Here is a 19,909-nt window from a genome sequence, read left to right on the forward strand (position 1 = left end):
GCCTCATTCTTGTTGGTTACGTATCGGATACATTATAACACGAGAAAAAAGTGGAGCCCTCATGGGCCAAGACTCGTAGATGATTTGATATTGGTATTTTTGTTCGTTTCAATCATGTAAAATAAAAAATTATCGATCCGCCATTATAACATAAGACAGTGAAATATCATAAGGCTATTTGGGTCCCCGCTCCAACCCCCCAGATCCACATTACCGACCCGTCCTGATAAGAGAAGAAAAAGAAAAAAAAAAGGTGCTTCCGGCTCGCCAGAAGGTTGTGAAGAAGCTGAATGATCATATATACAGTATTAATAGCCCTACCGGGAAGGCAAGATCTCAAAGCGAAGGCCATTCTCGATCCTACGATGTAAGAAAAAGCCGACAAACACAAAAAAACGTTCGAAAATCGAAAGAAAACCAGGTACTATACACAAGCTTTTAGTCGTCCCTGCCAAAAAAAGTATCAATCCATTTTCGATCAAACACTATTACCGAAGAGATATAAAGCGAGAACAAACCAAAAAGCGTCTTGGGATATCATCTCTGTGTGTGTATCTGCGCAAGTTAAAAAAAATTTTAAAAAAAATTAAAAGAAGATCAGAGGCTGTCATCAATTATTGCGCCGGCATGGCATGAGAAACAGGGGTATGCATCAAGGAGAAAAACGTGGGAGGAAATGAAAGTAAGTTTTGCTACTATCCTTTCTTATCGAGGTGCCTGAGGTACTTCATGCATCTGTCAGAGACATATCCGTCTTGTCTTCGGCCGTCCCCTTGTCAACCAAGGCATTGGGTTGATCAAGTGGAATTCCTTTTTCAATCTTCAGGGCCGCTAATTCAGCCTCAACCCGGGCGAGCTTAGATGTAGTCTCGTCTAGGGTGGTCTTCAGCTCTTTGATATATTCGATAGCAAGTTCGACAGTACTAGCCTTGCTTCCCGGTTGAGCATTACCCGCGGCGTCGTTAGTTTTGTCTGGGGTTTTCCGGGGTAAAAGTGAAGCAATCTCGGTGAGGGCGTTATTTATTCGATTTCGCCTGCCTTGTTCGGCAATCTTATGCGAAGTACGTTTATGGGTGAGGTTGGTGGCAAGATGTTCTGGATATGACAGGCCCAGCTGACTGTGATTTCCAGAAACAATGTGCTCGTAATTTGATTTAGATGCAAGGATGAGCGCAGATTGGGATACGGATAGGCCTATTCGAACATCGGAAATCGTTAGCGGATGATCATGGGGAAGGCGAAAATTTTTTATTCCCCTACATCGAGTTGGGGGGGGGGGGTCTACTCGTATGTGCATGTCTTGGTGTCGTGTCGTGTGGGTAAGTAGACAAATTTGGGGGAAATTGGAAGCTTACCTTCGGGAAGTAGGGGTTTAATACTGGGCGAGATTCGTGGTTGTAGGGCCGGGCTTGCGCTTATCGAGCTACGCTTCGAATGTCCCTTTGGATCTTTTCGGGCCTTGAGGCTCCCGGACGGTGGACGACTATCAGATCCTGCCGGGTTCGGCTCTATCATTGGAGATGAGCTAGGTGTAACATTTGTAGATGATCTTTGAATGGCCGACAACCGTGGAGTCATCTGTTCATCCAAAGGACTTGTTGCTCCGGAAGATGGTCTATTTTCTGGAATGCTCGGGATGAGTGTCGCCTGCAGCAGCTCCTGTGATCCTTTAGGAGCGATACCCTTTGGCATATTCATTAAAGATGCGGGGGTTGCCGGTTTTCCACCTTTAGTCTTCTGCATCGGCAACGCTTCCTGGTTTACGGATACGACGGATAGTCCAGGTTGCACCAGGTTCGGTAGATTTGCCTCCTGGTTTAGCTGGGCAGAAATCAAAGGTGATCTTGCATGGCCGGAACTTGGAGCAGGCGGAGGTGGCATCAGACTTTCAGATAGTGGTTCCGGAGATATCGAATCCGCCGACGAACTATCTCTGCTCGATGGGATGTGATTTTCTTTCGGGATCTTTAAACCACCCCTTCGTGATGCCGGCGTCCTCGGCGATTGCGATGTAATCTCCGCAATAGCAGGATCTGTCAACTCGAGCGACGGCACCGACGATGCAGGTTTCCGTCGTCCCGGTTGTGGTTTCATACTTGGAGACTGGCGAACCACCCGAGCTGGTGCTCGCCCTGTAACAGATTTTCTCCTCACCGCAGTCTTCTTTGGATTCAAATTACTTGGTTCCGCGGGTTCAACAGGCGATTTCGGCAACTTTCTTTGCATATAACCCAAAGCCTGAGCATCGAGAGCGGGCGATGTTATCGGGCTAAAGTAAGCACCGGATACGGCATATTCAGGCACCCTAAACGATGTATCTAGCGGGGTGACCGCAGGCGTTCCCAGAGGCGTAAAAACCATCTACGACAACGTCATGAAATTCGGAATCAGCAATCACGGTATTTTAGAGATGAAAAAAACTACGATGGGAATGAATATCAGAGGCACTCACAGGATCAGCACCCATGTTCTGATACATGTTCCCTTGTTCCAGAAAGTTGGTCATACTATGGGCTCCAGCGTGAAGTTCCATGCTCGAAGGTGTCGGAGGTATTATAGCCCTACCATAAAGGCTCTGTTGCGAGTGTGGATGTTCAAATACTGTGACCAGTCCCAGGTTTTGGCCCGTTAACTGTTGTCGTTGGACCTGGAGATGTGGCGTGTGTTGCGAAGGTTGGGAAGTCGCTGTGAAGTTTCGCTGCATGTTCGAGAAATCCTCCATCGTGATATCATTCCCAGCACCACCGCCTGGTTGGCCCTGCTGCCCCTGCTGGGACTCATCTTGTTGTTCTTGCTGGCCCTGCTGAGTACCATCGATGTCCATTCCAAACTGGCCGAAATTTATCCCGAAATCGCCCAGATCGAGAAAATCCGCAAACTCCTCATCTCCGTCGGGCATTCCATTGGGCCACAAGGCCGGGTTGACGTTGCTGCTCATGGTGAAGCCCCGCTGGCCGACTAAGGGAGTCAGCCTGTCAATCTCGGAACTAGTGATGTCTATCGATAGGTTTTGAGAATTCGGTCTCCTGCCGTGGGTTGTTGAATGTATAATCATCAACGCAAACGCCGACTTGGAACAAATTCTTTTGGTATGTTGGAGGACGGCTGGTGTCTTGGATTTAGTAGCTTTGTCGTCACCGGCTAAAAAAAAAATTGACAGTTGAGTTGGACAGGATCTCCGAAACGGGGCGAAACGAAGCTATTTAGTGATATTGTGATGCCATGAGCCAGAAAAAAAAATACGAAGCTGAAATGAATGAAAGGGGATCAAGGGTCGATGATTGAAGTTCGAAGCCTATAGACGGAGCTGAGGTATATAATATTAGGTAAGTACCCAGCGGTATAGTATAGTAGGTAGAAAGTAGAGATTATGGCGGTGGTGGAATGATGTCGTCTCAGTTAGCAGCTTGCTGGCGATAACGGATTCGGCCTTTAGCGATAGGTAAATGCTGGGTTTCTGAGTTCTGTGCTTGAAATCTTGCAGCTGGCTGGCCGGACCGCAACCATCCAATACAGCCTGTTATTTTTGGCCCCGTGTAGGGAATGAAGGGGTTTATTAAGTGTGAATGTACGTATGCTCGTAGCACGCAAGTCAGTCAGTCGGGTCTCGTCAAATCAAGTCTTTTGAACAGCCTATCGTCGAGTGTCCAATAATAAAAAGTATGATAACTATGACCTAGTCCAGAGCCAAAGAAGCATGGTCGACAGAGATCAAGAGCAAGAAGAAGAAGAAGAAGGGATCGCGATTTCGACTGTGAAGGGGTTCCTGCTGGATATATGCATGTGGTTATAAAAATGAGCGGTAGAAGATTGAATAAGGCAGGCAACTGAAAACAACAGTAGAAAAAAAAAAAAAAAACTATTCTGGCAGTGAAACGTCTGGAACAAAGTATTTGCCTACCCTCAGCTCAGAATATATCAAGCGTACTGAGATGGATGACTGGCTCCTGGCTGTCCGGCAGGCCTGTCCGGTGCATATAGTAGCCGTGCTTTTTCCTCGACAGGGCCAGGTCGTCCTCTCCCCGGGCACAGGGCCCTACCAAATATTCAGAAGGCCTGTTCTTTTTTTCCTATTCGTGTCCTTCTCGAATTCCACAGTTAGGTCTTGTCGGGAGAAATTTGTCGAATCGGAAAAAGGATGTCTTGAGCGGGGGGGACGTCCTTATTCGGGAGGCGAGCACAAAAATTATAGCGTACAAGCATGTACCCCCAAATTCCTGTTTCCATTGCGTTAGAGTTTCTTACGGCTTTGACATTCCCCAAGCTTTGAACCAAAAAAGGGATCCTTGGTGTGAGCACTGAGGCATGGGGGGACGAAGACTCCCGTGTTTCGCCGAACCTTCTTCAACCAGTTTAGTGGTTGCGGTTCATTTGCTGCTTGCCAGCCCAATGCATCTTTCTTCGTTTCCCAGACTTGGGAGAGATCCAGATCCGGGTAGTCGATGCTCCATCCTCTTGGCTTTTTCGCGTCCAGAGATATACCGAAGCTTCGACACTCCGACGATCGGTGAGGGGGACCTAGGAGGGGCTCAGCCGATAGATCAGGCGTGAGGTACTGGGTTGAAGTTGGTGGAGGGCTGTTTGACTCGAATCGAATGCATAATATACGATACTATACGACACATACACACATATACGCCTGCATACTGGTAATGTCTGGTCTGGTAGTGTCTGGTGTAACGAGGAACTGGTTCATAAATTTTCATTTCAAGACCAAGGCTCGTTCAAATTTCAAACGGTCACGGGTGCGGGTCCCATTAGCACTCCATTACAGCATGCTAATGTTACTTTCTCAACCCAATATCATAACATACCTACCTACCATCTACCGGCAACGATGAGTCCCCACGGTGGCTGCAGGAGGGCTGCAGGAGGTCTGACAGGCTGGTAACTTAAACAGGCACCAACGACGTTGCAATGACCTTTTGCTTGGCCCGTGATTTAGTTCAAATTTTAAATCGTTCTCAACTTTGGCTTTTATTATTTCCGAACTATAAATCAACACTGGTTTCGGATTTCTTCTGGCCTAGGAGACCGACTAGTACTATAATACGTAGACTAATCGATATCATTCGTACGGAGTAGCGGTTAATCGGTCACATATCGATATCCGCGGGGCGTATAAGACAATAGCACTCCAGCTATACGGAATCGAGCTCTAAATTAGTCATGGAAACCCCATAGAATTCTTCGGAAGGTAGTTCGAACATAAAGTTCGACCGGCTCCCATCGCCGACACCTAACTAGCTCACTAGTTCCTGGGGCCAATTCTCAGCCAATACGAACCTTGTAGTCTGGGGCTCGGGAACCCTGAAGGGCTAGAAGCTCCGGTTCCGTGGTATTAAGTGGCTGGTGCCGCAAAAATTTCCTCTATAAACCTCATCGATGCATCTACTCAGGTGGAGACACTGCCGCACCAATGTTTCAAGACCCTCGGCCAAAAAGACGATGAAGCAATCTCGTCTCGGGCGATATTTGCAACTGATCAACAAGAAAAAAAATTTTCTATTGCCAAAGGGAAGCCTTATGCATTTTGTTGTCCGTTGGAGCCGGTGCGTGGATACTCGATGCTCGCAAAACTGGGTGCCTACTCAGCAGAGTGCAGATGGCCCCATTATTGCATTTGAACTTGCGATGATTAGACTATATGCTCGTTTGGTTTGCCAATTCGCTCTCGTATTTAAAATTTTCTCTGGGGATATGATACCGACAAGAGGGATATCGAAAACCGGTGCCTGAGAAGGACTACATGGTTATAGCGTGCATACATACATGCATGAGAGCTCGATTGGTATCCAATAGATTTCGAGTTAGCCTGCTTTTTTAAATTTTTTCTCCCTCCTCCTCCTCCAGCTTGTTATCAATTCTACGATATAATACTCGGTATGGGGTATGTGGGATATCTATGTCAGCAAGCTTGGGGGTCCGTCACCCTTTTGGGGTTTCCCCAGACATCCCGAGGGTCTGCATCTGATATCTCCGTCCTAGCTACAAATTAGTCGGATGGCTCAATCGATGAAGATATCGTAGTGGACACCACTTATTTGGACGATATGCACATGCATCTTGCAGGTGAGACCCAGCTGGCAGCCTTCGATGATCAAAAGCAAGACCTAGGTACTTTCTCCAAGTCATGAAGAAGATCCAATGCGATGCCTGGGGACCTGTCAATTGGGATTCACACCACTCCTTTCGCCTACGATATCGGATCCATTCCAAGACAACCCTCATGCAGGTACCCTCGACAAAACCTGATAGGAGATTTGAGCAGTGTGGGGTTAGCGAATTGGAAGACTGCATCTGCAATGTGACAGCGAATTATGCGATCCTTATCGGTTGCGAGATTGTGAAAAAAACAATGTGAGAGTTGAAAATTCTAGGTTTACCATGGACATAATGTCGCCAAAGGTCTAAGCCACCATTATTGTGCATATTGAAATGTTGCTGCCTTCGACTCTGGATTCTGAAGTGCAAGCCGTAGCCCCCAAAACCGTTTAGCGTCAACGGTGAGGTCAGATGCTCTGGCAGCTGTATTCAGGCCGATGGAAAGAAGAACCGATAACCCATATAGCCTGTCCATGAATTTTCGATCTCAGCTTCAGTTTAGTTTCTAACATCCGTTGCATGCAACTTAAGTGCACAATGTACCCAGTTGTTCGGGTTCTGTGTTGCATTAACGTCGGGACGAACCGGCTGCCGTCCCTTTGTATACAACATTCGTCTTTCTTTCCTTGCTGGACGGCAAATGCATCTACACCGATACGGCATATGCCGGTAGATGTATAGTTCGCAGGCCGCGGTACTTTGTAGGTACATTATCCTCTTACACCGATGATCAAGCAGCCTTCGCTGATCTTTGGTTTGCAACGTTTGAAATAGTGAATTCGGTATTTGCCTTGGAATTTGACGTTAATGTTGCGAAGGGCTTACTCTTCAACCACAAAGAAGGCAGTCTGTTGTTGCATCTCGATCCAAGTCTGATGCATGCATTACACAAAATCTCAGCCGGAGGTTGGACAGGGTCCGGAACCTACCAGTCTTCGAAATCTCGTTCGCGAGAGTTAAAAAGTTCGAATCTTGAGATCCCTAGACTCGGCTCGACCAAGGCTCGGGTTACTCAATATGACGGAAACAGCTAGGCTAGGATCCCGTGATCAGCACTTTCGTTTCAGGAAGAGAACGGTTTTCTGGTCCGGTACTGGAATAATTCCACAGTGCCGATTCGGGCATTCGATCGGCCTTGGTTTTCTGTGAACTCGAACTCGGTTCCTTGTCGTCTGGTCACGTGGCCCTTTCTGTTGCCCCTTTGGAAGAAGAGAAACGTCAAATCCGCCAAACTTAGCTGTATGGGGTTCGCTACGGCATTCAGTGCCTCGCCTTATCTTCCTCAAACCCTTCTTGTATTATCAAATTCTGGGGAAATATCGTCACCGAAGACCTCCCGTTTTAAGTATCGTTTATGAGGGTTTTGACAGTGACGGAAATGGCTTTGATAACTAAAGCGGTGTTACAGATGCAGCAATCATACAAGCAGCTCCTGGCCTGGTCGCGGCCCGCATGCCGTCGTGAGCTTCGTAACAAGCAACAAACTGTGAACAGGCATTACCCTCCATACGATAGTCGACTGTTTCTTCAGGACCCATTCAATCTTATTACAACAACCGCACGCAGAAATTGCGCTCGAAAATCACTGCTACTCTCGCTCTTTCTAAAACCGCTCGGAGAGGTGCTCCTCCACTAAACCACTGCCCTTTTGAACAGTTTTCGCTTGCTTTCACGGCCATTTAAACTGGCAATCTTGAGGGTGCTCAGGCCGCCAGAAAGTTCCCATCCTTGTTTAGCCAGCTTTTCGATGGAGGTGTGGGTTCGACGAGCATTACTGTGTATGTCGAAGGACAGCGACTTCCCGCCCTCTCCTTGCTCCCCATGCTCCAATCCTTCCCCTTCGAAGCCGACTTTAACATTTTTCATCATGCAGGTAATAAATGCCACGTTCTGGAGGGTAAATTTGGCTCTGCAAACCAAGCTCACATGTTCGCCATGTGGTGTGGTCCCAAAACACCCCTCCTGCTGTTTCATCATGGTTAGCCCCGGTTCGCGCTTTTCTTCTAAGGCCAATATCCAGAAGTTTGTCGTGCTGCGACTCAGCCTAGTCCATTCGGAAATCAGCATTTTGGGTGTGTCCCCTAATCATCCGGCCGGGGCTTGCTTGCTGCCATGCGAACCAAGGCTTATATTTGTCCTGGGCCCCAGCCCAGCTTCCTGACCTTTTAAAACCTCCTCACCTTCCATCCCATTTATCTTGGATATCTTTTCTTGGTGTAAGAATTACTATATACTCCGTTCATCTGACTATACGTATACCGTTGCGAATCGCGCCAGTCTATCCGTACAGATCCTAATACGACTGATTGTTTGACACAATCTTGCGACCTACTAAAAGCCCCCCAAAAATGACCACCTCCCTAGATTCTGACCGCCCAATTCTCGCTGTAAGGATTCATCGTTCCCTCCCTTTTGCTATCCATACGATATTATACGATATCCTACAATTTCGTGGCATATTTGTCGTCGTGCCCGTTCGCGCCAGTATTTATGTTTACATTAAATGTCGCCTTGTTTCCCTTTTTGTTTCCGTCCCGTTTCGCAATTAATTTCAAGTAAGCCAAGTAAATTTCCACCAACGTCATGCTAACGATATCACGAATCGATAGCAGCAAAAACAGATGATGTCCGAGAAAGCGAAGAGGAGAGCCTCTACCCTCTCCGCTGTTTCCAGCAGTGCCCCGTCGGTTACACCATCGCAATATAGCCGAGAGGCCGGTATCCTAGAAATCACAAATTGCCTCCACAAACTCGATGTTCCACGTCTTCAGGAACAGCGATTCGTCTTGACTGAACAAAAAGGCGGCGAACTAGGAAAACTTGCATTGGGCGCAAAACTCGAGAGGGCACTAGGAAGGAGAATGACAGGACAAGATGCTGTCTTTCGGAAAAAGAAGGTCCTTCAGTGAAGGGTACTTTGCCTGACCTAGGGGAGCGACCTTGAAGTCGAAACATACCATCGATCCCAATGCGCCCTGCAGAGTCTGGGGCTCTGTTGGAAGCGTGGGATACCACACTTACCTCCATCTCGGCAACCTTTGGGGGCACTATAGTTGGATAAAGTTTAATCGGGTGTCACGTTTTTGAACGAGATAATCGGAAAGTCTTTTTTCATTCAGGAACCAAAGGCTAAAAAAAAAAAATGGATTGGGTTTTTGAAGTTCCTATGTTCTGGATCGTCGGTCTCTTTTTGGGAGGGTGTTCCTGTCGTCCGTTTTTCAGATTTTTGATATATCTTCCCTCGTTCGCCACGTTTTTTAGTATGGCAGCATGTCATGGTTACTTTTTTTTGCATTTCCTTTGCGTTTTGGGTCTTGTACGTCTTGTTCGGTCTTGTTAGGTTAGTTATGTTAGGAGGTCTTACCATCTATACCAACGAATATTCTTCACTCCATTCTAAACGATTCATGGTCTTGTATTGTTATGTAGGTAGAGGATACTTGGACATACCATCGGTCGAGGGTACACTTGCCAGTCCCCGACCGCATTTTTATGCATAAAAGACAGAAGATGTCAGCCCTATAAAGCGATGTTCCAGTGGCTTCTTCCCCATCGAACGGTAGTATCGAGGCTAGTCCATCTTTGCATAAACAGCCAATCCATCGTCTACTTAGAGTTTCTGTACATAGTGACAAGGGCACCGATGCTCTTTCTCACATTGGTACCAGCCAAAATCAGGTCATCACCAGTGACGACTGCGGAGCTCTCCATCTGGAGTTCAGATTGATCATCACGCGGGGATTCCTCTAATGTTGCTGTTCTAGGCAATTGAAGCAATGCCCTTGACATGTGCGTACGTATCGATAAGCATATGCAACCTTGATATCATAGTCAGATATGATCCGTACCCGTCTGCAGGGCTGGTGCGATGATGCCCCTTTCCCGAGGCTATATAAGCATTTTTGTTTCTCTGTACATAACTGTGGAATATCATTGAATCCCTCGACCTATACACAAGTCCCTGGATTGTGAATTGTCATCGGGCGGCAAGGGGGAAGGAAAAAAAAAAAAAAAAAAAAAAACACCTGTCAAGCAATCGTTGTGGTTAGTCTGCAGGCAAACCCTACTTTCCGCACTTGCATTCCAGCGTCTCCCGTTTGCACATTGAAAGAGACGAAACAAAACAATTGCAAAGTTGAAGCCGGAACAAAGAATCTGGCTGTGCCTTTGTCCCAAATAATTGATTGTTAGAATATAACGAACTTGATTGCCTTCGGCATTGCTGGTGACTATTGGCTGTTGTAGTATTGTATAAGATACATTGGAATTGTGGGGAATCTCAGACAACACGGCACGCACAGAAAATTCCTCCTCTTTTTTTTTTTGTGCCTGAAACTTTTCCTCCACAAAACAACATCACCCATTCTGCTTTCACTTCCACTCCACCACAACCATCACCTCAACCTCACCACCACCACCACCACCACCACCATCAATACCCCCACCACGACCTCGCGTCTCGATCTACCGTAATTAGGTATCGTCCACTAAACTTCCGACTCTTCTCATCACATCTCTCTCCTCCGACTCTATCTCCTTCGTCTCTTGTACAGACTCTTGCTTCTTGCTCCCTTCCGTCGTCTCTTTCTCTTGTTCGTTGCTGTTGCTCTTATACCCATCTTCCTTTCAACACACGTCAACTCTTTTTTTTCTCTTCTGTTCTCGATTCTCTCTTATAGTAGTTCTTCAGCTCATCCGTTTGTCTGTTCTGAAGTTTATCTACAAAAGGTACTCGTCCTTATCTATCTTATACTCTTGGGAACCCTTCTACATCACGGGCTACCCGTCTGAACAAAAGTAAGCTATCTCTTAATCTCTTTCTTCATCTTCTTTGCTTCCCGTGTCATGTTGGAGCCGGAGTACTATGATTTGTTCTAACTTTTCTTTTTTGGTATATCAAGAACACAACTTTATCCAACCTCAAACCTTTTCTCCCATTAACTCCCACACTTATAACTATAATGTCGTCTACTACACTCAACGGTGCTTCTGAAGTTTTCACTTCTACTGCCACGATTAATGGCAATCCTCCCCCTACCACTCAGCAGTCCACCTCGAGCCCTAAGGAGATCGGTTGGTGGTTTGTTGAATCTTATTACACTACTCTTAATGGATCACCCGAGCGTTTACATGTAAGTCCCAAGATCCCTCAGCTTCTGCGATGATTACGTACTAACCCTGTTGATTAGCTGTTCTATCAGAAGAAATCCTCTTTCGTATGGGGCCTTGAAGGTGAAAATGTTGCTGTTTCCCATGGACGCAATGTCAGTATCATCTAATATACCTTGGAAACTCGATGAACATTAGGTTGACGTGTACATGGTGGCAACTAGGAAATCTCCGAGCGTATCAAACAACTCGCTTTCAATGACTGCAAGGTCAGGGTCACCAATGTGGATTCCCAGGGCAGTTTGGACAGCGGTATCATTGTTCAAGTCATTGGAGATATGATCAACAACTCTGAATCTAGCCAGCGCTTTGCCCAAACCTTTTTCCTTGCTGAGCAGACCAACCCACGAGGTTACTTTGTCCTAAATGATATCTTCAGGTACCTCAAGGACGAAGAGGAGGAGGAGGAGACCGCTGAGGCTGCGCCAGAGGAAACCGCCGAAGCCCCAGTTGACCCAGCTCCGGAGGTGGAACCTGTTGCTGAAGAGAAAGAGCCCGAGGTTGAGGCTAAGGAAGAACCCGAGGAACCGGAACCGGAACCAGTTCCGGAGAAGGAAGAGGTCAAGGAAGAGGTCAAGGAAGAGGCTGAGAAGGTTGAAGAGGCCCCTGTCGAGCCGGTGGTTGAGAAGGTTGAAGAACCAGCCGTTGTCGCCCCGGTCACCCCAGCCGTTCCTGTTGTTCCCGCCGTCCCGGTTATTCCTACTCCCCAACCTGAAACCACTGAGCCAGAGCCAACTCCCGAAGCTCCCGCCACCGTGACCGAGCCCGTCAAGGAAACCCCAGCTCCCCCACCAGTCCCACAGGAACCACCAAAGCCGGCCAAGCCAGCCAGCTGGGCTGCCCTCTTGGCCTCCAAGACGACACCTACCCCAACTGCCCCAGTCGCCACCCAACCTGTCGCCCCAGCTGCAACCCCAACTACCACCCCCGCTGCCAATACTAATGCCAATGCTCCTGCTCCAACCGCCACACCTGGTCCATCTTCCCAAGCCAATAGCGGCTGGCAAACCACCGAATCTCGACGACAGAATCGTCCAGTTTCGATCTCTGGTGCCCCGCAAAATGCCGGATCTGCCTATGTCAAAGGCGTGACTGATAAAGTCTCGCAAAGGGACCTCAAGGCGGCGCTTGAGAAGTTTGGAACCGTCAACAACGTCGAAATTGTTCTTGAGAGGGTATGATATCCTCATGCCTTACAGAATCCCATTTTGAATGCTAGCTAATATTTATGAATAGAAATGTGCCTTTGTCGAGTTTGCCGACGGAGCTGCCCTCTTCGCAGCCGCCAAGGAGAACCCACACCGCATCAACGGCCAGATAATCTATGTCGAAGAGCGTCGACCAAGGCCTGCGAACTACGGAGGCCCACGTGGCGGTGGTTCTAACCTTCGAGGCGGCGAACGCCAGGGCAGCCGAGGAGGTTCCCAGCGCGGTCCAGGCGATCGAGACCGATTTGACACGAGCCGCAATAGCATTGGCGGTGGACGTGGACAAGGCGGGAATGTTCGTGGAGGAGGACAGTATTCTCGCGGTGGCAGAGGTGGTGCTGCGGCGTCTTCGAACTAGCGGCTCGATAGACAGACCCGCACTAAGTAACGCACTGCTACTTACTCCCGCTCTATAACATCCCAACTCATCCAAAATCCTCAGGGCGTGATTTTTTTTTCGTTTCAAAAATTTTTTAAACTGTTTTCATTCAAAAACTTCGCCCCCCTCATCCCTTACGGTCTACTACGGGGCTGTCATCCCCCAACCCCTCTTCTAACCATCTACAATTGTTTTTATGACTCTTTACTTTATTTCATATTTTTCTTCACCTTCTCATGGGCTTCTTCGGTGTAAACGGTTCATGCATTTTATGGGGCCACGTTTTTATGTCGTTTCTTCCCGTCCGTTATTGCTCTAATGTATTCTTTTTAAAGCGACCTTTTACATTTTCTGACATGCTGATTTTTCTCCGTGCATTGTCATAGTCTATTTTCAATGTCCATAGCTTCTTCTTCTTCCGCTTGGTCCCTTTTCGTTTCTTGTAACTTTTATTCTGGGGTGTGGTGATAGTGGCACCTGTTTTTGACCTCTCTTTTAAAAGTTTTCCGTTCCTGAACGAACAACCCCCTCAAGCCCTGATATTTGAAAAAAAGTGGTCTGGGGGGTTTCTCAAAACATATATTATATTATCTTCGTTTTCCCTGAATTCATGAATTTTTCTGTTTTCCAGATTGTTTTATCAAGCCTTCTTGGTTTGGTAGTGGTTTGTGTGAGGATGGTTATTATATGGCGATGTAAACATTTAAGCAGAGAAATTTGAATCCAAGTATTTTGATGCATTCTTATATCGGCAAGCTTTTGTTATGGATACAATATTCTTTTTAAATTTTAAATAATCAGAGGTATCCCCTAAGCTGACCAGGCTGGATGTGGGCTAACCAATGCCTCCTCTGGCTAAAAGCCCTGGCTAATTTCATGATGACTGCCGAGAAGTCTTGGATTTTGCGGCTGACATGCCTGTGATGATATTTAATTCCCCCTTCGGTCTTCACACCGAGTGCTAGCCCAACGCCGCCATGTCATCGACAGCAACCCGTAATGTTCTCGGTCCGCTGACTACAACTTTCACGCCGAATCCGAGCTGCACGGTACCTGCGATCTATTGCACCGCAGATTCTTTTTGCTTCGCCTGGCAAGCCCAGACGTGTATCAGGGGCCTTGGTCCAATTGACCAGTCATTTTGTTGGCCGCCGTGGACTACAGGCGCGGCTACTTCGAGTACTCCTGGAGCGTTGAACGGATGGGGTCTTTATTCGCCTGGATTGGTATGTCCTCATGGACATACGCCTGCTTGCTCGACGACCTCTGGCGGGCAAGGAAATTTTCAATTTCAGTTTCCTGTAACAGCGGGGGAGACTGCCATTGGTTGCTGTCCTAGGTAAGAGAAGACTGGAGTTTTGTTCGATTCATAATGTTCGCGCATGCGTGATTGAAATGTATTTGATGCATATCGAAATGCTTTTCGGGATACAATTAGGCTGGATGATCAACGGGTGTATAAGCGCTAATGAACTACTTCCCTAGCGGCTACTTCTGCCAACAGGCCGAAAGTGCACAGACCTGCGTCTTCACCGCGACATCCACCACCTTCGACGCCGTTGTATGTAGTGGCTTCGTAAGGTCGCCCACGGAATACATCATCCCGACCAGCTACACAACCGTCGAAAACAGCGAAGCCAGCGTGGTAAAAATCTCAACTCAAACATTCTTCGCGCCACTTTTCCAATTGAACTGGAGGTCCGTTGACCTTCCCAGCTCTAGCTCGAATACTCGCAGTTCATCGGTTAGCCAGACACAGACGAATGGGCCGACGAATACTAGCGATAGTGGGGAGGGTGGAAGCGGAGGGGATGGAGGGGGTTTATCTACTGGCGCAAAGGCAGGAATAGGAGCCGGCGTTGGAGTTGTTGCGCTATTTCTGCTCGGCGCATTAATCTGGTTTTGGAAGAGCAGGAAGAGAAGGGATTATGGCGATATGCCGATGTTACCGCCTCCGGCAGGGGGTCCCGCAGAGTTTTATAATGAAGATAAGAGGCCCGTTGAGGCTTCTGCGGAACAAGTTCGGACCGAGTTACCGACTTCTTTGCATTCTGGGGAGAGTCAAACGTGGGAGTTGGAATCGAGGACACCGGAACAGCATGTGCAACTGATTAGTCGGGCACCGAATGGTTATTAATATTGACGGTGATGGGATACATGGATCTGGTCCCGTCATCGATCTGGGTTATGATGAGGGTTAATTGCACTTGTATAATTCTATATGATGCACTTGTTAGGGGTATTAGATATATATTATAAACTAATTAATCATATAAATTTCTAACTTACAAGCTCAAGAGGAAAACGGCGATCGTAATTTACTAAATAGCAATTCTATTGCAAGCGAGGAAAGCCCCGCGCGCTCGAGGTAGGGTGATACGTAGATTTATTCCTTTGAACATGTCGGAGTATAATACATGCGTCGGATCCGCGGACCCACTTCTACCTAAGCAGAACCGCAAGTGAAACAACGTCGAGAGTGAAATGGGAGCGCGATGACGGCATAATCAGGCGGTTGTCAAACAAAGCCAGGGACATATCCACTGCCTTGCGGAGTGGGGGTGCTCCGTCATCCTTCTTAACTTCGATACCTTTATAACATAGCTAAATTTAAACCAATATACGACACCGTATACGATACTCCTTTCCACATATCTCCATAGCTATTTACTCGAGTATATGCTTCAGGAGATACTAATATAATATATATATCTTCTGCGCTGTGCGACGGTGCAGTGCAGGGCCCAGCTGACCAACCTTGCTCGTTTTTGGTTGGCTATTTGGGCGGCCCCTCAGGCTATCTCTCTTTCTAGCTTGCTCACACTACCGCCTGCCGCTTCGTGCCCAACCAAACTCCAAACAAACCCATTTGCATCGATCGCACACGTCGCGGCCATAATGGATATACCATCGTTACTTACGTAAAGCAGCTATCGATTCATATTCTACCACCACTCGTGTCCGTGTCTGCGTCCGTGGATTAGGACACTCTTAGGATTCGTCTCAAAGCATCGAACTATCAAATCGAGCTGTTCGACCTTGGCCGGCCACCCTGTCCACGTCAAACTCCGTTTTAACCGGGAGGCATTCTGTAAGACAGCTTTCGACCCCTCTTAATTGCCATCACAATAGATTATTACCCTTATTTGCTTGTAAACATCTCGTCTGACACGTCCCAAGTGATAGCTGCTTGTTTTGAGGCCACGATCGATTAATAAGCGCACGAATACCTTCTCGATACCTGTGCCAAGCTCCTATCTCCCATCCTAGACCGAACCCGGCCTGTCGTCACCCGGGATCCAACACCTTATAAACACTTATCTATGGGATATCGTAGGTCTATTGTTGATTGGCCATTTATTTCAAAATCTCGAAGTCCGTTTCATCAACTTCAATAGGCTTTATCCTATCGTTCTGTTTTTTCTGTGGGGAGAACCCACAATTCCACGACACATTGGTAACAGGGGAACTCGACGTCACCCAAGCTACGTAGGCGGATATCCTTTGTTGAAACGATGCGACCAGCATCTGGCGACCTTTTGACTGGCAGGTCCAGGAAATCGTCTGGTGCTGACCTCTCCCCCGGCCCCGGCGACAGTCTCACCGGAAGTTTAAACACCGCGGCAGCTTCCCCTTCGATGATGACGTATTTCCTCGCCAACGAAGCTACTATGTCGAATGTCTCATCGTCTGCCTCTAGTGCTCAGGCACCCCTTACATCCCATCCCAGACGGACCTCGTTTGCTAGCAATGAGGCTGAAAGTACACACTCCCGACGACGGAGATTATCTGCTAAAGACCGGGAGGATACGCTTACTCCTGATACTCCAAAACCGATACCTATACTCGCTCCACCGTTTCCCATGTCAGCGAACCCGGAACCATTGCGGGAAGAGGAGCTGGAGAGTGACTCTGAGAGGCCTATGATGGGGGGGTTGGAATCAGAGCCCGTATCCGATGACGACGATGTAGAGAGGTCGTCGAATGCTTCGTTTCCATTATCTATCACAGATACTTTACCTCCAGGATCTCCTTACAAGCCATTACAGCGAAATTACTCACCGGGGCCACCGCTTCCTTCACACTCCCTCGCAAGTACTCGAAACCCTAGTTCTAAGAGCCTATCCGATTTCTTAAACGAGGGTGAAAGCCTACAATTGGAACGAAAGCTTGGGAAAGGGAAGACCGTGGACCCTCAAGACCCCACTGTCGTTGAAAACCTCGACTCTTCTGCTCTGTCGACGCAATTTATTATGCCTACTATCAAAATGCCCAGTCGGCGGCCGTTTACTTCTCGTGGGAAGGAGATCGGTCGGTTAAAGATCCTAGTTGCCGGTGACTCGGGAATCGGGAAGACTTCATTGATCAAATCGATCATACAGGCGAACGATGATATCGTTCATGTTGACCCTTGGGTGTACACTACACCGGATAGCTCCGTTACATCCTCGTTCTATGGAGGCAAGGAAACCACAGGGACTACCAATACTTTGACTGAGATATATGCCAGTACAAAGCCTTATCCTACTTGGTGGAGTGACTTTGAAGATAGCAGAGTGTTGAGAAGGAGGAAAAGTACCGGGGAGACAGTACTGGAGAGGAATGTGTGTTTTGTCGACACACCTGGGTATGGGGCTGGAACCTCGGTATGTTATGTCCAGGGAGGTTACGCTGGGGCTGGAATACATACTAACGAATTCTCCAGTACTCTGAATGCATCGAACCTGTGGTGAAATACGTTGAAAAGCAGCTAGAGCGGACTACATCAATTATGACTGGGAGTGAAGGGGATCTGCTATCCTTCCTTACCGGGAATGGCTCACCTCAGGTTGATGTTGTCCTCTACGTTATTCTACATCGTAAGAAAATACACATTGATGAGTCTCCGGTGAGAAACCATGCTGACCTTCGTAACACAATAGGCCTCAAGCCCGTGGACATCGACTTTATCCGTAAACTCTCTACACTGACAAACGTGCATCCTGTAATTGCTAAATCGGACACATTGACCCCGGCCCAGGCTACAGAGCTCAAGCTCTCGATTCTAAATGATCTTAGGAATGCGGGGATCCGCAGCTTTTTGTTTGGAAAATCGGCAGACGATGTCGCTCGAGGATTGCCATCGTGCCCGCCGTTTACTACCTCCTCGGCTCAGACGGTGGATGAAAGTATGGATGCCAGTATCTTAATGAGTCCGGAATACCTCCCTCCATTAGCCACTAGCGAGCTCGGTGAGCTTGTCAACCATCTGTTCGACCCTGATCATACGGCTTGGCTACGTCATAGTAGTACGAAGAAGTTTTTGGCCTGGAAATCGAAGCATCCCGCTCTCAACCCCACGATCATCCCTAACCCGTCGGCTTCGACCCAGTTAGTTCGATCTCGGTCTCCACACAGCAGCTTGATCCCGGTATCTGGCACGGGTGTTGGATCAGCCAGTAGCGGAACGGCTAGCTCATTTGTTTTAGCTCGGGTGGCTGACCATACAAGACGGGAAGAGCATATGGCTCAACTTCACCTCGCCAAATGGGCCTCGGACCTTCAAAAGTCGATTAAATCAGAGAAAGAGCGATTTGAACGATTGGCAAAGGGGGATCGGGCCATTTGGCTGACCGAGAAGCTAGGTGAATGTGTTATTGATGGAAGCTTGGTACCAGTGGATAGGACCGGCAAGATGCTTGTCAAAACGAACAGCGGAGAGACAATGTCGGTAGAACCGATCATTCGATTTGGAAAAGGAGGGATGGCAGTCGGAGGCTTGGATAGGAGAGATCCCATTGGCTGGCTCCGGCTTAATCAGCAAGCTAGGAGAGGGGCTTACCTACTGGTGCAGATTACGGGGACTGCTGGGGTGGTGGGTGTAGTTGCAGTTTTCGTGGTCAAGTATGTTTTTGGAGCTACGCCGGCTTGGATGCAGAAGCTCGGGCTTTAACTATTAATAATGCCTCATAGCCAAAGCGACAAAAGACCAACCAAAGCGATGGGTTCAGTGGTGACCACCAACTATCGGGCAGCTGACACTCGTTTACAGCTTAGACGGGCTTTCCTTGTAATTGGATGATGTGATGCCAGCTTGGCCTTTCGATTTACTTACTATTTCGCCCCCCCGCAATCTGATTTTTGTTTCTGTATTACGATGCATATGCCTGAGGATGTTTCATTGCGAGAGGTGCCGGAGTTGATTGATATATGATATGCTGCCCTTCTAGTTTGACGTTACTCTGCCTTGTATTCCCTCGCAAACCTGTTAATCCAATCATGGGATCGGTGTTTCTTTTTCTCCTTCTTGTTTCGTCTTTCTTGTCTCGTCTACCTTCGATGTTCTGAATCAGTCAGAATTCGAAAGAATGTCGTCCCTTAATCTTCTCTTCGCCTTGTACTGTATCCTAATCTCCTCTATCAAATAGGACCAACTTCGAACCTCCCTGTTGTCGAGCCCCCGAGTGCGAGTGCATTGTTCGTGGCCCTTACACCACTAGCTGAGAATAGAATAGCTGGAAGCTGTTGGGTCGTATAAAATGCCAAGGGTCGTCGTTATCGATATCTGCCCGCATGAACTGGCAGGGGTTTACTGCACGAAGCCCGGTGCTATGCGGTTTAGTGTTTCCCAACACGCCATGTAGTAATGGACATGCCCGTTTTGTTGGTTCCGATCTCCCGTGTAGCTTCTTGATCCTACTTTCTTTCTCCTCCATCCCCCTCTGGTTCATCTACCATTATTCCCGTTTCATCAACCCTGCTTTCTCCAACCACACACCCTCCCAAACTGCCGAAAACATTCACCATCGATTCCTCCCTCCATCGGATCGTCGAAAGCTCTCTGCGGTGTGGCTCCCATCGATGTTGTAATCGCTATCTGCATGCAGCGTTTGACAAGCGAAACCACACCATCATTGATTCATCCATTGATACGAAGCACCTAGGTTAAGGGTGGCCTGCTTGCTCATCTCTCCTTGCAGCCCAAACCTTCGGTATCTCATCTTTCCTGCATCTTCCTATCCTTCGTCTGCATTTACCGCGGATTTTCCCGATTTCGAGATTCTTTGAG

General features: G+C 47.9%; 6 protein-coding genes across 7 annotated transcripts; 4 read left to right on the forward strand and 2 right to left on the reverse strand.

Annotated features, from left to right (window-relative positions):
• Positions 1-727: 727 nt before the first annotated feature.
• DFL_001941 (uncharacterized protein) lies at positions 728-2,938 on the reverse strand (the record flags this gene model as incomplete). Its single annotated transcript, XM_067630649.1, has 3 exons — positions 728-1,194; positions 1,356-2,361; positions 2,453-2,938. The coding sequence occupies 3 exons, from the start codon at positions 2,936-2,938 to the stop codon at positions 728-730; spliced, it is 1,959 nt and encodes a 652-aa protein (XP_067493272.1).
• Positions 2,939-7,737: 4,799 nt separating this feature from the next.
• DFL_001942 (uncharacterized protein) lies at positions 7,738-8,172 on the reverse strand (the record flags this gene model as incomplete). The annotated part of the gene is made up of 1 exon (XM_067630650.1): positions 7,738-8,172. One exon carries the CDS (start codon positions 8,170-8,172, stop codon positions 7,738-7,740), a length of 435 nt encoding a protein of 144 aa, XP_067493273.1.
• A 281-nt stretch (positions 8,173-8,453) lies between these two features.
• DFL_001943 (uncharacterized protein) lies at positions 8,454-9,014 on the forward strand (the record flags this gene model as incomplete). Of its 2 annotated transcripts, none has more annotated exons than XM_067630652.1 (2): positions 8,454-8,492; positions 8,715-9,014. In XM_067630652.1, 2 exons carry the CDS (start codon positions 8,454-8,456, stop codon positions 9,012-9,014), a joined length of 339 nt encoding a protein of 112 aa, XP_067493275.1. The 2 variants fall into 2 exon arrangements, with proteins under 2 accessions (XP_067493275.1, XP_067493274.1); XM_067630651.1 differs by having other exon boundaries at positions 8,718-9,014.
• Positions 9,015-11,066: 2,052 nt separating this feature from the next.
• Positions 11,067-12,840, forward strand: DFL_001944 (uncharacterized protein; the record flags this gene model as incomplete). Its single annotated transcript, XM_067630653.1, has 4 exons — positions 11,067-11,237; positions 11,295-11,369; positions 11,439-12,449; positions 12,511-12,840. 4 exons carry the CDS (start codon positions 11,067-11,069, stop codon positions 12,838-12,840), a joined length of 1,587 nt encoding a protein of 528 aa, XP_067493276.1.
• Positions 12,841-13,838: 998 nt separating this feature from the next.
• Positions 13,839-14,998, forward strand: DFL_001945 (uncharacterized protein; the record flags this gene model as incomplete). Its single annotated transcript, XM_067630654.1, has 3 exons — positions 13,839-14,087; positions 14,157-14,200; positions 14,347-14,998. The coding sequence occupies 3 exons, from the start codon at positions 13,839-13,841 to the stop codon at positions 14,996-14,998; spliced, it is 945 nt and encodes a 314-aa protein (XP_067493277.1).
• A 1,378-nt stretch (positions 14,999-16,376) lies between these two features.
• DFL_001946 (uncharacterized protein) lies at positions 16,377-18,793 on the forward strand (the record flags this gene model as incomplete). The annotated part of the gene is made up of 3 exons (XM_067630655.1): positions 16,377-17,507; positions 17,567-17,720; positions 17,784-18,793. 3 exons carry the CDS (start codon positions 16,377-16,379, stop codon positions 18,791-18,793), a joined length of 2,295 nt encoding a protein of 764 aa, XP_067493278.1.
• Between the last annotated feature and the right edge of the window lie 1,116 nt (positions 18,794-19,909).

The sequence above is a fragment of the Arthrobotrys flagrans genome (genome assembly GCF_004000055.1).
Source record: "Arthrobotrys flagrans strain CBS H-5679 chromosome Unknown unitig_3, whole genome shotgun sequence".
In the NCBI taxonomy this organism is placed as follows: domain Eukaryota; kingdom Fungi; phylum Ascomycota; class Orbiliomycetes; order Orbiliales; family Orbiliaceae; genus Arthrobotrys; species Arthrobotrys flagrans.